Genomic DNA, 16,267 nt, shown 5'->3' with positions numbered 1-16,267 from the left:
AGGACTGTCTCCTGTAATGTACTGTATATTTGTACCCTGCTTTAGTCCAGACACCTGCACCCCACTTTATTTGGCACAAACTCATCATAACAACAGAAGCCTCGGTGGCAGGCAGCCGAATCCCAGGTGGCACTTCCCTTACTAAAGGAATCGATCGTTTGCACTGAAATCGATGTGGGAGAGAGCCTGGGAGGTGCTGCAGGAAAAAGGGAGGCTGGGGGAGCCAGTGTGGACTGTGGATTGAGAGAGAGGGGGAGGGGAATGGAAGGGAGGGGAAGGCTGAGGGAGGCAGGGCAGGGGAGGGGAGGCTGGGAGGAAATAGGGAGGTGGGGGGAAATAGGGAGGCAGGGGAAGGAGGGGGAAGCAGGGGGAGAGAGGGAGGTGGGTTCTTCCCCTGGTTCTGCAGGCTGTGGACTGGAGTGCTCCTCTTAGCCAGAGCAGAGCCACCTAGTGCTGTAGGGTCTGAATTATTAAACACAACATATTGCAGCTCAGCAGTGGGGGAAAGCCATGTCGGATGTGTCTACTTTTAAATTGGGCCGCTGTGAAGAGGAGTGGTCTCAGGCTCTGTGAAGGGGAGGACGAAGGTGGTGATTTGGGAGGAAGGGGAGCAGTCTGAGCAGTCTGCAGTGGGAGCCTGTTAATTAAGGAGGAAAGAACCGGAAGCCAAGTGCTTTGTTTTAACAAGCTGCTGCTGCACCAGGGATTTAGTTATCTTTATCAACATGAGACAATTAGCTAACAGACCAAGATAAAGGACTAAATCACGTAAAATCAAATCAAATTGTATTTATCACATACACAGTTCACTGCAGGTATAAAAGTTACACTGAAATGCTTGTACGCTAGCTCCCTCAACACTGCATTACAATAATTAATTATTCTGAACAAATAAATTAAAAAATAACACTAAGCCATAGCTCTTAATGACCCTTTTCTCAACCTCACTCTTATGTAGTACATGCAGACGTGCACCAGTACACACACACACACACACACACCTCAGGGATCTGAATATTCATCATTTGGAGTTGCCTGCCAGTGATTTCTAGAGCATTCCCATTTCCATGAAAGTTTCAAAGTCTTCCTCTGAGCTAGATTACAGTTTTTTTCTCCTCATTATTTCAATGGAATCTGTGTTTTCCTGGAATCACAATGGCACTCACTTTGGTGATATGTGTTACATTCTGGGTTTCATTACTCTAATATCATTTTCTCTAAACCACCAAGAGTTAACAAATAACAACCTAGGGACCATTTAAACTACTATAGATTCAAATGGTATAGGATGTTCTCACTGAGATACAGTGTAATAGGACTATACTATAGGAATCAACCTCAGAGCATCAACATTAGCCTGACTAATGGAACAACCAGGCTAGCTAACAGTCTCTCCATGGCAAAGTGGATGAGTTCATGGAAGCAGTGTTCGTATTCTCCCACGTAATATCACTGGCAGTGAGGCTTTTGCCAAGCAGATTATTTCATTTCACATATTCATTGATAGCCATTGAAATCACAAAACCAATTACTGCTGCATTCTCAAGATCAGTTTCTTTCTTTCTTTCTTTCTTTCTTTCTTTCTTTCTTTCTTTCTTTCTTTCTTTCTTTCTTTCTTTCTTTCTTTCTTTCTTTCTTTCTTTCTTTCTTTCTTTCTTTCTGTTCTCATTACATTCAGAGGAGAGTTTATGCATTGTTCTCTGACAGCACTGCATCTATACTGAACAAAAATATAAACGCAACAATTTTCAATGATTTTACTGAGTTTCTGTTCATATAAGGAAATCAGCCAATTTAAATAAGTTCATAAGGCCCTAATCTATGGATTTCACATGACTGAGAATACATACCTTTAAAAAAAAATGGTGCTCACAATGGGGCTCACAATGGGCCTCAGGATCTCATCATGGTATCTCTGTGCATTCAAATTGCCATCGATAAAATGCAATTGTGTTCTTTGTCCGTAGCTTATGCCTCCCCATACCATAACCCCACCGCCACCATGGGGCACTCTGTTCACAACGTTAACATCAGCAAACCGCTTGCCCACATGACGCTTGTGAGGCCGATTAGACGTACTGCCAAATTCTCTAAAACAACGTTGGAGAAGGCTTATGGTAGAGAAATGAATATTCAATTCCCTGGCAACAGCTCTGGTGGACATTCACCATGCCAAAATGCACGCTGCACCATGCCAAATGCACCATGCCAAATGAGACATCTGTAGCATTGTGTTGTGTGACAAAACTGCACATTTTAGAGTGGCCTTTTATTGTCCCCAGCACAAGGTGCACCTGTGTAATGATCATGCTGTTTAATCAGCTTCTTGATATGCCACAACTGTGAGGTGGATGGATTATCTTGGCAAAGGAGAAATGTTCACTAACATTAGAGAGAAGTAAGCTTTTTGTGCATATGGACAACTTCTGGAATTGTTTATTTCAGCTCATGAAACATGGGACCAACACTTTACATGTTGAGTTTATATTTTTCTTCAGTGTAAGATTAGAGATGCTATATGGATGCAGATTGCAGATGACCCTCCCCAATTCAGTTGGACTCTTCCAGGATCATTGACTGGCATTACAGGAGGGCTTGGTGGATCACCCCCGCCCGCCCCGCCCCTCACCTCTACTCCCCTCCTTATCGGGGCAGCAGGTAGCCTAGTGGTTAGAGCATTGGACTAGGTCCCTGAAGGTTGCAAGATCAAATCCCCGAGCTGACAAGGTAAACATCTGTTGTTCTGCCCCTGAACAAGGCAGTTAACCCACTGTTCCTAGGATGTCATTTGAAAGTAAGCATTTGTTCTTAACTGACAATTTGTTCTTAACTGTAAAATAAAAAAAGCCAATAAAAAGTGGCATCACTCTGCCCTGCAACTAAATTTTACACCCAGGAATCTGGGTCTCTCCACGGGAAAGATGAGATGTAATAAAATGTTGTTTTTTTTGCCACAAATTATTCCTGTGACTATTTGTCATAGTAGGGGGTATTATGGATTTTAAATTAAAAGGAGGGAGAGTTGGGGTTTAAAGGGGCGAGATGTGATGCTTGTCCCCTTGCTTTCTGTGACATGTCTGACAGAAATATATTTTGTTCTCATGGAATTAGTATTGATCCCCTCTTAGGGATTTACCCTAGGGTTCATTAAAAGTGCCTAGGACTGGGCACCAACCAGACCACCACAGTCCCTGTGCCCAAGGAAGCGAAGGTAACCTGCCTAAATGATTACCGCTCCGTAGCACTCACGTCGGTAGCCATGAAGTGCTTTGAAAGGTTGGTCATGGCTCATATCAACACCATCATCCCGGAAACCCTAGACCCACTCCAATTCGCATACCGCCCCAACCTCCTGAACAAAAGGAACACCTATGTGAGAATAATGTTCATTGACTACAGCTCAGCATTCAACACCAAAGTATCCACAAAGCTGATCCTCAACATTGGGGCCCCTCAGAGGTGCATGCTTAGTCCCTTCTTGTACTCCCTGTTCACCCACGACTGCATGGCCAAACACGACTCCAACACAATCATTACATTTGCTGACGACACAACAGTGGTAGGCCTGATCACCGACAACGATGAGCCAGCCTATAGGGAGGAGGTCAGAAAGCTCTCCCTCAATGTGAGCAAGAAAAAGGAGCTGATCGTGGACTACAGGAAAAGGTGGGCCAAACAGGCCCCCATTAACATCGGCGGGGCTGTAGTGGAGCGGGTCGAGAGTTTCAAGTTTCTTGATGTCCACATCACCAATGAACTATCATGGTCCAAACACACCAAGACAGTCGTGAAGAGGGCACGACAACACCTTTTCCCCCTCAGGAGACTGAAAAGATTTGGCATGGGTTCCCAGATCCTCAAAAAGTTCTACAGCTGCACCATCAGGAGCATCCTGACTGGTTGCATCACCGCCTGGTATGGCAACTGCTCGGCATCTGCCCATAAGGCGCTACAGAGAGAAATGCATACGGCCCAGTACATCACTGGGCCAAGCTTCCTGCCATCAAGGACCTATATACTAGGCGGTGTCAGAGGAAGGCCCAAAAAATTGTCAAAGAATCCAGTCACCCAAGTCATAGACTGTTCTCTTTGCTACCGCACGGCAAGCTGTACCGGAGCGCCAAGTCTGGGACCAAAATGCCAAGCCATAAGACTGCTGAACAATTAATGAAATGGCCACCCAGACTATTTACATTGACACCCCCCCATTTGTTTTTTCACTGCCGCTACATGCTGTCTATTATCTATGCATAGTCACTTTACCCATAACTACATGTACAAATGACCTCAACTAACCTGTACCCCCGCACATTGACTCGGTACCGGAACCCCTTTATATAGCCTTGTTATTGTTATTTTATTGTGTTACTTTTTATAATATTTTACTTTAGTAAATTTAGTAAATATTTTCATAACTCTTTAACTCTTTAAAGGCTTGTAAGTAAGCATTTCACGCTAAGGTCTACACCTGTTTCATTTGGCGCATGTGACAAATAAAATTTGATTTGATTCACACTCTAGGATGCAGAGTTCTTCCTTTAGGAGGAGAATGGTTATCTTTCACCAAGAAAGAAAAAGAGGGTAGCTGCACACTCTATCGCTCAGATACAATAGAGTACATTAGATAGCAAGCTGCCTTCATCAGGACATCTTTCCACCAAGCCACTTCCTCTCAGTTCAACAGCTCACTGCGGTTGCCACATTTTGAGACATTGCTGTGGAGTAAAGTTTGTCAGCCCTCAGGACCATCCTAACGGCCACAAGCTGCGCGTCTGGTTCTGTGGATCTGAATGTACAACGTGCGTGTAGTCTGCAGCGCAATAAGCACGTTTTGGAAATGATAGGAAAGTGACAGGCATACCGTAATTCCACGGTTCACATGTGTGTTCATTTGCACACAAAAAAATCGCACAATGATGGAAAGACCTGTAAGTTGTCCTTGTTAATTCAGGCAGAGAAGAGCTCCAACTTCTTAATCATAGCTTCAATTTTGTCCCGTACATTGAATATAGTTGTAATCTGTCCCTGTAATTCTAGATTCGGATAATTCAGGCGAGAAAAAAAACATCACCCAGATAGGCCAGTCGTGTGAGAAACTCGTCATAATGCAAGCGGTCAGACAAGTGAAAATTATGGTCAGTAAAGAAAACTTTAAGCTCGTCTCCCAATTAAAAAAATGTGTCAATAATTTGCCCCTTGATAACCAGCGCACTTCTGTATGTTGTAAAAGTGTTACATGGTCGCTGCCCATATCATTGCATGGTGCAGAAAATACCCACAAGTTCAGGGGCCTTGCTTTAACAAAGTTAACCATTTTCACTGTAGTGTGCAAAACGCCTTTCAAGCTGTCAGGCATTCCCTTGGCAGCAAGAGCCTCTCGGTGGATGCTGCAGTGAACCCAAGTGGCGTCGGGAGAAACTGCTTGCACGCACGTTACCACTCCACTATGTCTCCCTGTCATGGCTTTTGCGCCATCAGTACAGATACGGACCGTTAGTGGAATTCCCGCGAGAGAATAACGGTTAATGTGATTGGGTGTTAATTATTTGACTAGGCTACATGTATTTGACATTGTGTTGTTATTTCGCTGAACACTAGATGGTTCAATTTGATTTTTGGAACGAGGCTACTCAGGCGAGAAAAAAACCTTACCCAAGTGTATAGCCCCGTTGGAAAATATAAATAGACTGTTTGAAAATGTGAAAAAAAATGTGAATCACGTTTTTATTTGGCGTACCCCGGCCGGCATTGCTCGCACCCGTGCCCCAGTTTTGGAATACCTGCGCTAGGGGAACGGGCCTGCCTGCTCTGCTCAGAGTTGAGGAGGAGGAGAAGACAGGTGGAGAACAGAGAGGAGGAAAAACGCAAGGAAATCAAGGTAGTGGCAGCTGCACAAATAACTGGGCTTTGACTTCTCAAACATGTCCGAAAGCTTACACAATATGATGCCCCGTCACCTTATTAATTCAGCCTCTTACTTAGATGAACCACTAAATTAAACTTAGGAGATGCATTAAAGCAGAATTCTGTGTTTTCACGCAGGACAAAAAGCTAAAACACATAAGAACTATCTTGCTACGTTTTGTAAACAGATGTAAAATCCTTCTTTATTGTAATCTCTGCTCGGTATCAGACTAATTTCATGCTTTAGTTGCACTTCTCACTTCTCAGTTGCCATCACTAACATTGAGTGGCTTCTGCCAACATACAGACTCAAATCTCTAGCCACTTTAATAATTAATAATTGGATGTAATAAATGTATCACTAGTCACTTTAAACAATGCCACTTTATATAATGTTTACATACCCTACATTACTCATCTCATATGTATATACTGTACGCTATACCATCTACTGCATCTTGCCTATGCCGCACGGCTATCGCTCATCCATATATTTATATGTACATATTCTTATTCATCCCTTTACACTTGCGTGTATAAGGTAGTTGATGTGAAATTGTTAGATTACTAGTTAGATATTACTGCGCTGTCGGAACTAGAAGCTCAAGCATTTCGCTACACTCGCATTAACATCTGCTAACCATATATATGTGACCAATAACATTTGATTTGATTTGAGCTACTTTTCTCTGTTACTTTTTCTTGTAGCCAGCCTACTTTTCTCCAGTAAAATGCCAAATTAACTTTAAGCAAAACGTTAGGAAATGTAGCCGGTTACATTCTTTCTATGATAAACATTGATAACAAACATGCATCATTTTTGCAGAAAATACTTGCTCTTTCATTGTAAGCTCATTTACTTGTGTGGCTACCAGCCAAATAACGATGTATATCTGTTGTCATCTGATGAAAATTAAGCTATTTTCTGCTAAATGTGTTGCCCTAATGTATTTTCTGTGAAGAAAAATTATAGTTGCATGTCCCTGATCATGCTATTGAAGTAAAAAACACTGTTTACTTTCAATATAAAACACGACCCCTGTCAATACACAGCTGGACTCACCTGCTCACACTGTCACCCGCTGTGTCATTTACAAACAAACACTTGACTGGCTCAACTGTTCTGGGGAACTACGGTAAGCTTCATCATGTAAAATAATGTGACAGGTTAAATGAAGAACGTGATCTGCTTTATCTCCTAACATTGCACAAGTTGACTGCAGGTATATACTTAAAAAGTAGCTACAAATATTAAAATGTATTAAAAAAAATTAAAAGAAATAGATTCAACGGTATTGACAGTATTGAAAAACCATCCAGTGGCTAAACGGTATACGGTATACCACCCAAGCCTAGTGTAGTGTTGCAGCTTGTGTCCCTGGGCTCAGATTAGCCACTCCTGCCAACTGAACGACCCAGCCTTGGCTTGGCTTCCACCCAGTCACAGTCTTTATATAACAGGCTGATAATTAGGACTTTACGGCTGTAGATAAAACCCTGACAGGTTCCTTAGAATTTACATTTTCTCTATCTCAGATCTTCTAGGGTCTTTGCAGGTGTTTAGGGCCAAGTCCGTAATCACTGTCTTTGTGAAGGTAGTCATTACAGTACTAAAATGAGACTTGATTTAATATATCTAAAAATGCAAACTGATTCTTGAGTGTGGTGTGACTGAGTGAGTGAAGGAGTGAGTGAGTGAGTGAGTGAGTGAGTGAGTGAGTGAGTGAGTGAGTGAGTGAGTGAGTGAGTGTGTGAGTGAGTGAGTGAGTGAGTGTGTGAGTGAGTGTGTGTGCAGTATATCACCAGATTGATATGTACACATTATGTCACATTACTATACAGTACCAGTCAAAAGTTTGGACACATCTACTCATTCAAGGGTTTTTCTTTATTTGTACTATTTTCTACATTGTAGAATAATAGTGAAGACATCAAAACTATGAAATAACACTTGTGATAACAAAAAAGTGTTAAACAAATCAAAATTGTTTTTATATTTGAGATTCTTCAAAGTAGCCACCCTTTGCCTTGATGACACTTTTAGCCATACATAATGGCACTAATACGGAGTTTATGCACTAGGCATATCACTTCTTCACTATGACTTAAAACATTTCATCTATACACAGCATGGCCTGGAATCTCTCAGTGAAAACTTACTTACTTACTCTAAGTTAATGTCTGAAGTTTTTCAAGATGCTGTGGTAAAGTCGTAGTCATATACAGTACCAGTCAAAAGTTTGGACACACCTACTCATTCAAGGGTTTTTCTTTATTTTTACTATTTTCTACATTGTAGAACAATAGTGAAGATATCAAACTATGAAATAACTCATATGGAATCATGTAGTAACCAAAAAAGTGTTAAACAAATCAAAATATATTTGAGATTTGAGATTCTTCAAAGTAGCCACCCTTTGCCTAAATGAAAGCTTTGCACACTCTTGGCATTCTCTCAACCAGCTTCATGAGGTAGTCACCTGGAGTGCATTTCAATTAGCAGGTGTGCCTTGTTAAAAGTTAATTTGCGGAGTTTCTTTCCTCCTTAATGCGTTTGAGCGAATCAGTTGTGACAAGGTGGGAGTGGTATACAGAAGATAGCCCTATTTGGTAAAATAACTCCATATTATGGCAAGAACAGCTCAAATAAGCAAAGACAAACGAGAGTCCATCATTACTTTAAGACATGAAGGTCAATCTATCTGGAAAATTTCAAGAACTTTGAAAGTTTCTACAAGTGCAGTCGCAAAGACCATCAAGTGCTATGATGAAACTGGCTCTCATGAGGACCACCACAGGAAAGGAAGACCCAGAGTTACCTCTGCTGCAGAGGATAAGTTCATTACAGTTACTAGCCTCAGAAATTGCAGGCCAAATAAATGCTTCACAGAGTTCAAGTACAGACACACCTCAACATCAACTGTTCAGAGGAGACTGCGTGAATCAGGCCTTCACTGTCGAATTGCTACAAAATAGCCACTGCTAAAGGACACCAATAAGAAGAAGAGACTTGTTTGGGCCAAGAAACACGAGCAATAGACATTAGACCGGTGGAAATCTGTCCTTTGGTCTGATGAGTCCAAATGTGTGATGTTTGGTTCTAACTGCCATGTCTGTGTGAGACGCAGAGTAGGTGAACGAATGATCTCTGCATGTGTGGTTCCCACCGTGAAGCATGGAGGAGGAGGTGTGATGGTGTGGGCGTACTTTGTTGGTGACACTGTCTGTCATTTATTTAGAATTCAAGGCACACTTAACCAGCATGGCTACCACAGTATTCTGCAGTGATACGCCATCCCATCTGGTTTGCACTTAGTGGGACTATTATTTGTTTTTCAACAGGACAATGACCCAACACACCTCCAGGCTGTGTAAGGGCTATTTGACCAAGAATGAGAGTAATGGAGTGTTGCATCAGATGACCTGGCCTCCACAATCACCCGACCTCAACCCAATTGAGATGGTTTGGGTTGAGTTGGAAAAGCCAACCAACAAGTGCTCAGGAAAAGCCACCAACAAGTACTCAGCATATGTGGGAACTCCTTCAAGACTGATGGAAAAGCATTCCAGGTGAAGCTGGTTGAGAGAATCCCAAGAGTGTGCAAAGCTGTTGTCAAGAAAAACTGTGGCTACTTTGAAGAATCTAAAATCTAAAATATATTGGATGTTTTTAACACTTTTTTGGCTACTACATGATTCCATATGTGTTATTTCATAGTTTTGATGTTTTCACTATTATTTTACAATGTAGAAAATAGTAAAAATAAAGAAAAACCCTTGAATGAGTCCAAACTTTTGACTGTGTACAAATGTGTATCTGACATGTTGAGAAATGAGGTAAAGAAATGAGATGTGTTTAGTTACCGCTGAGAGTGACACTGCTATTTGTCTCACTTAGGGAAATACCCAGTCACACTTCTCTGATCAGTGTTGGACATAGAGAGAAAGCGAGAGAGGGAGAGAGGAGAAGACGAGAAAAGGCTGTCTGAGTTAGAGGGGACGGTCGAAGATGAGGAGGGAAGAGTTACACAATTTAACTTTGATACTGCGGAGACAGAGGAGACACCTCTCTGTTGACTCAATTTTCTACAGAATACAACAGAATACATTTGATTCAAAACTCTCCTGTATGTTTCCCACAGAAGATGATGTATACATTGTGTGTAAGAATGAATCAGATGTGACTATGTCGATAGTGCAGTCATCAAGCCAACAATGGAAGCAGCCTCTATCAACTATAACAACAACCTCATCTGTATCTTTCTATATCTATGTCCTCTTCCCCAGCTACAGGGCTGCTTGTCTGCCAGGCCTGGTTGACTCCCTGATAAATCTGTATTATCAGCTGAGTACTGTGGTATCTCTCTTTGCTTTTACACTGAACTGTTTTTTTCTGAGATGCCGAGTGCCTCTGAAAGCAAAGCTGAGTAAACCAATTACTAACAGTATATCAGCAACAGAGAATAGAGCGAGATTGATGTTTTCATGTCTTCTCAAGAGTCTTATTCATCCTATAAATACTGAGCGATGTTTCTTCGACTTTCTTCAACTAACCTCACCAAGGCTACACTCATTAGAATGGCTCAATACCCTCACCCACTAGCCCCCTCCCTCTCATCACCCACCAGCCCCCTCCCTCCCTCCCATCACCCACCAGCCCCCTCCCTCTCATCACCCACCAGCCCCCTCCCTCTCATCACCCACCAGCCCCCTCCCTCTCATCACCCACCAGCCCCCTCCCTCCCATCACCCACCAGCCCCCTCCCTCTCATCACCCACCAGCCCCCTCCCTCTCATCACCCACCAGCCCCCACCTTCCCATCACCCACCAGCCCCCTCCCTCCCATCACCCACCAGCCCCCTCCCTCTCATCACCCACCAGCCCCCTCCCTCTCATCACCCACCAGCCCCCTCCCTCCCTCCCATCACCCACCAGCCCCCTCCCTCTCATCACCCACCAGCCCCCTCCCTCCCATCACCCACCAGCCCCCTCCCTCCCATCACTCACCAGCCCCCTCCCTCTCATCACCCACCAGCCCCCTCCCTCCCATCACCCACCAGCCCCCTCCCTCCCTCCCATCACCCACCAGCCCCCTCCCTCCCTCCCTCCCATCACCCACCAGCCCCTCCCTCCCATCACCCACCAGCCCCCTCCCTCTCATCACCGACCAGCCCCCTCCCTCTCATCACCCACCAGCCCCCTCCCTCTCATCACCCACCAGCCCCCTCCCTCCCATCACCCACCAGCCCCCTCCCTCTCATCACCCACCAGCCCCCTCCCTCTCATCACCCACCAGCCCCCCTCCTTCCCATCACCCACCAGCCCCCTCCCTCCCATCACCCACCAGCCCCCTCCCTCTCATCACCCACCAGCCCCCTCCCTCTCATCACCCACCAGCCCCCTCCCTCCCTCCCATCACCCACCAGCCCCCTCCCTCCCTCTCATCACCCACCAGCCCCCTCCCTCCCTCCCATCACCCACCAGCCCCCTCCCTCCCTCCCATCACCCACCAGCCCCCTCCCTCTCATCACCCACCAGCCCCCTCCCTCCCATCACCCACCAGCCCCCTCCCTCCCATCACCCACCAGCCCCCCTCCCTCCCTCCCTCCCTCCCTCCCTCCCTCCCTCCCTCCCTCCCTCCCTCCCTCCCTCCCTCCCTCCCTCCCTCCCTCCCTCCCTCCCTCCCTCCCTCCCATCACCCACCAGCCCCCTCCCTCTCATCACCCACCAGCCCCCTCCCTCCCATCACCCACCAGCCCCCTCCCTCTCATTACCCACCAGCCCCCTCCCTCCCATCACCCACCAGCCCCCTCCCTCCCTCCCATCACCCACCAGCCCCCTCCCTCCCTCCCATCACCCACCAGCCCCCTCCCTCCCATCACCCACCAGCCCCCTCCCTCCCTCTCATCACCCACCAGCCCCCTCCCTCCCTCCCATCACCCACCAGCCCATTCCTCCTTCCCATCACCCACCGACCCCTTCCTCCCATCACCCAAAAGCCCCCTCCCTCCCATCACCCACCAGCCCCCTCCCTCCCATCACCCACCACCCACCAGCCCCCTCCCTCCCATCACCCACCAGCACCCTCCCTCCCTCCCATCACTCACCAGCCCCCTCCCTCCCTCCCATCACCCACCAGCCCCCTCCCTCCCTCCCTCCCATCACCCACCAGCCCATTCCTCCCATCACCCACCAGCCCCTCCCTCCCTCCCATCACCCACCAGCCCCTCCCTCCCATCACCCACCAGCCCCCTCCCTCCCACCACCCACCAGCCCCCTCCCTCCCATCACCCACCACCCACCACCCACCAGCCCCCTCCCTCCCATCACCCACCAGCCCCTCCCTCCCATCACCCACCAGCCCCCTCCCTCCCATCACCCACCAGCCCCCTCCCTCCCATCACCCACCAGCCCCCTCCCATCACGCGTGGTCATGGTTCTGGAATGTAGACAGTCACACTTACAGGCTTACCTTGGTCCCTGACCCATTTCACAAGCAAGAAAGCCTCTCTTGCTGTATTCCTGATGTCCCTCTTCATTACCTCGCATGGTTTCTCTGCATGGATTAATGATTCCTCTTTGAGCCGTAACAAAGATACAGTTGCTATTGTTATAGGCTAGCTGCTGTGCTGGTTAGAAATTCTGCAGTCGGTGGTAAGGCTAATGAGTAGAATCCCTGTAGTGACCTGCTATACTATTAATCTTCTTCTGGGTTCTGTATCTGTTATGAGGAAGTGCCTTAAGTTGTGGCAGCATGCATCCCTGGTTCAGTGTCGCTGATGGTCTGTCTGTCTGCTAGTGTGGGTGCTGTGCTTGCACCCTATTCCCAATACAGGTTACTGAAGACGTGGATATTAATAAACCAACGCTGAGCTGTTAAGGCAGTTGGTGCCATCTGTGTTTCAGCAGAAAGAAACATCACTGTTTTGACCAGGGCACTGTATATGGAATAGGGTGCCATTTTGTGATGCAGACCTGGTCTGGGAGAGGAGAGTGTGGAGCCTAGGCAGGCCTTGACAGGCTATGTTGGCTGGCATCCTGGTGTCTCGATCCAGCCTCCCTCCAGACGGCCTGGGCTGGGAACACACTAAGCCAGGGCTCCCTGTAGAGGACTGGATGTTGACAGTACAGCCAACAGATCCACTCATCCTGCTTCATCCTGTTATGCTGTCGCAGCTAACAGACTGTTGTATCTCTTATGTTTTATGTGCAAGCGACACTGATGTTTTCATGTCTTCTCAAGACTCTTGTACATCCTATAAATACTGAGCGATGTATCTTCGGCTTTCTTCAACTAACCTCACTGAAGGTTACACTCATTAGAATGGCTCAATACCCTCAACCATCCCTCCCTCCCTCCCTCCCATCACCCACCAGCCCCTCCCTCCCTCCCATCACCCATCTTCCCCTCCCTCCCTCCCTCCCATCACCCACCAGCCTATTCCTCCCATCACCCACCAGCCCCTCCCTCCCTCCCATCACCCACCAGCCCCTCCCTCCCATCACCCACCAGCCCCCTCCCTCCCATCACCCACCACCCACCACCCACCAGCCCCCTCCCTCCCATCACCCACCAGCCCCTCCCTCCCATCACCCACCAGCCCCCTCCCTCCCATCACCCACCAGCCCCTCCCTCCCATCACACTTACAGGCTCATCTGTCACTCTGTCCTCCGGGTGTCTGTTTGTATTGTTAGTATCGACCTGGCCTACGGTGATGACGGAGGGGATAAGAGGTTGTTGGTATTTGTAATGTGGTGCCAGTCTGCCAGAGTGTCGTACCTTCATGCATCATGGGTCTGTCTGTCACCATGGAACCCTTCACCACAGAACCTTTTTAAGCCTTCTAAGACCCAGACCATCATATCCTTCATGGCAGCCATCGAGTGGTGGATCAAAGAGACTAAGATAAAAACCCTGGTGAAGACAAACAAACTCTCTTCCAGCACAGTTCGCCCTCAGACTGCCCGTCTCCATGGTGATCTTCCTAGCGACAGGGAGTCCTGTGTGACTGTTGTCGACCTGAAAACGAACTCATCATAGAGGAAATTTTAAAGCCCTCAGCTTCACAAGCCAGAAGGAACAGAACACGATGTTGTGAACAGGAGAATATCGGGTCAGAATCAGATGAATAAAGCATGTTATTATAACCAATGAGACTCAGTCAAATGCTACCTATGCACAAGATGCTTCAATGGATAATTCTTCTATTTCATTCTCAACTCTAACAACTGAGCATTGAAAAGGAATCGAATGGAATGTGTTCACAGACCTTTATTCTCAATGCATTTCAAACCTAGGATTATAGCTGTTCAAATCCATACCATTTTTGCTCAGAGATGAGTACAGCAAAGTGCTAGTCTCTGAATAGTTAATGCTCCTCTTAGGTGTGCTGATAATATGAATTATGTACAAACAGAATAGGTTATCAGTGTTTCGATCTTTCTCCCAACCAGGGAAAGAACTCTTACATAATAAAAAGTGTGCGCATGTTTGCCTGTGGGAGAGCAATATTTACATGGATGTTACTGTAATCATTCCTTTTGCTGTTAGAATCCTATGCCTTTTGTTCCCCAGACAATCATTTATTTTCTCTCCCTCTCTCTCTTCTCTCTCTAGCTGTTTCATTCATGAGACACAGCGCATCAGCCTTCGGATTTGCCGTGAGTTCCATTTATACATATTAATTAGTCATAAAGTCATGGTGTTAATTTATTAACGCTGGTTGGGTTTGGACGCGATGCTGCCATCGTCTCCTTGGTAACAGCCAGGGAAGCATGAGAACACATCAGAACACTGTGATAACAGAGCAGTCCCCACAGACCATAGAAATAGAATCCCTTCTGTTTTTATTTATATGCCACAGACACTGTAATAGGAAGCTCTGGTTTATTTCTTCATTTGGATCCCCATTAGCTTTTGCAGAAGCAGCAGATACTCTTTCTGGGGCCACAAAAAAAACATAAAACATAACAAAACACATAACAAAACACTGATACACTGATAGACAAGCACACAATTATTTTATTCAACGATATACAAACAATATAACTACAATATAAAACAAACAAGATTGGCATCTAGAATGCAATTAAAGCACACTATAATTCCATGTCAGGTATACAGGACAGGTTACTGAAGACATGGATGTTAATAAACCAACGCTGAGCTGTTAAGGCAGTTGGTGCCATCTATGTTTTAACAGAAAGAAACATCACTGTTTATGTGTGTTATCCCGCTTTTTCTAAGGAATTGACATCCCAAAGTAATTGTGTGCTAGTTGGTAGCTATAGCTGCATGAAGCCAGAGGGTAGCAGTATGATTACAACCACAGTGAGTGTGTCTGGTAGTGCCTGCAGGCTTGAGTCCGTCTTCAGACTGCCGAGCTGTAGTAGTACTAGGCCGTTAATGGCACCACAGGGGATAGATGTGTTGGTCTCACAGTAAACAATCCTGCAGTTCAATAACCACGCTACTCTAGTGGAAAATATAGGGTGTTTAGGGTAGTTGTGGAATGGATGGCGGGACTGTAGACTTCAGTGAATATGATGTATGTTAATTTACTATTTTACTATTTGATGCATCCCCACTGGAGACCTAATGCCTGTCTTTACAGTTTGACGCCACATTGGACGTGCTATCTTCAATCATCGTGCTGTGGCGTTATAGCAACGCAGCAGCTGTCCACTCTGCCCATAGGGAATACATGTGAGTAAAACGGCCACAAAATTGAATGTTGCATGGTGTTCCCAAATAGAATGTTCCCCGTTCACCAGCATAGAAACAGTTCTCCCCTAGTAGCCTACTGGATTAAATTCAATTTTCCTTGAATCTATATCAGTGTCTTGTACATAGGGCTGTGGGGGTCATGACATTTTGTCAGCCGGTGATTGTCAAGCAAATAACTATTAATATAAACAAATATATAATCTCCTGGCATCCACTCATAGCCTACAAGCCACTGATGCAGACCTTTGGAACATCTACATTTTAAAAAGTCTAATAAATCCATGTAATATAGCCTACACCATCCTTTTGTCCTTATGTTAGGCCCTGATCTGGCTATGCCATATGGCTGTGGGCTACACTAGTTCATTTAGCAGACAAGAATTGCTTAGAATTCTGTGGCATTATTTTATATTATTTTATAGTATGAAGAATAAAATTGAACAAAGCTGAATAAAATAGAAAGGATATTTTCTCCAAACGATTTGAGGGAGTGCGCACAAGCAGCTATTCTGTGTTGGGCGGTTAACAATGAAACAGGTCCTCCTATATGCTTCAATTAGAGTTATTTATGTCAGTTTAGTTGTGATACAAACATTGGGCTATATGTTTTGATTTTTAATACATACTAAGGCTG

At 45.6% G+C, this 16,267-nt stretch overlaps 1 protein-coding gene across 2 annotated transcripts in view; it reads left to right on the top strand.

Moving 5' to 3' along the window:
* Positions 1–16,267, top strand: part of LOC106582396 (transmembrane protein 163) — a 125,542-nt gene that overhangs the window by 71,146 nt on the left and 38,129 nt on the right. For both annotated transcript variants that reach the window (XM_014165470.2, XM_014165469.2), the window contains exons 3-4: positions 14,524–14,567; positions 15,521–15,612. In XM_014165470.2, the coding sequence (XP_014020945.1) occupies positions 14,524–14,567; positions 15,521–15,612 (136 nt within the window). The remainder of the gene's footprint in view (positions 1–14,523; positions 14,568–15,520; positions 15,613–16,267) is intronic.

Source organism: Salmo salar, chromosome ssa21 (genome assembly GCF_905237065.1).
Source record: "Salmo salar chromosome ssa21, Ssal_v3.1, whole genome shotgun sequence".
Classification (NCBI taxonomy): domain Eukaryota; kingdom Metazoa; phylum Chordata; class Actinopteri; order Salmoniformes; family Salmonidae; genus Salmo; species Salmo salar.
The sequence above is the reverse complement of the archived record's forward strand: the minus strand, read 5'-3'. Positions and strand labels throughout refer to the sequence as shown.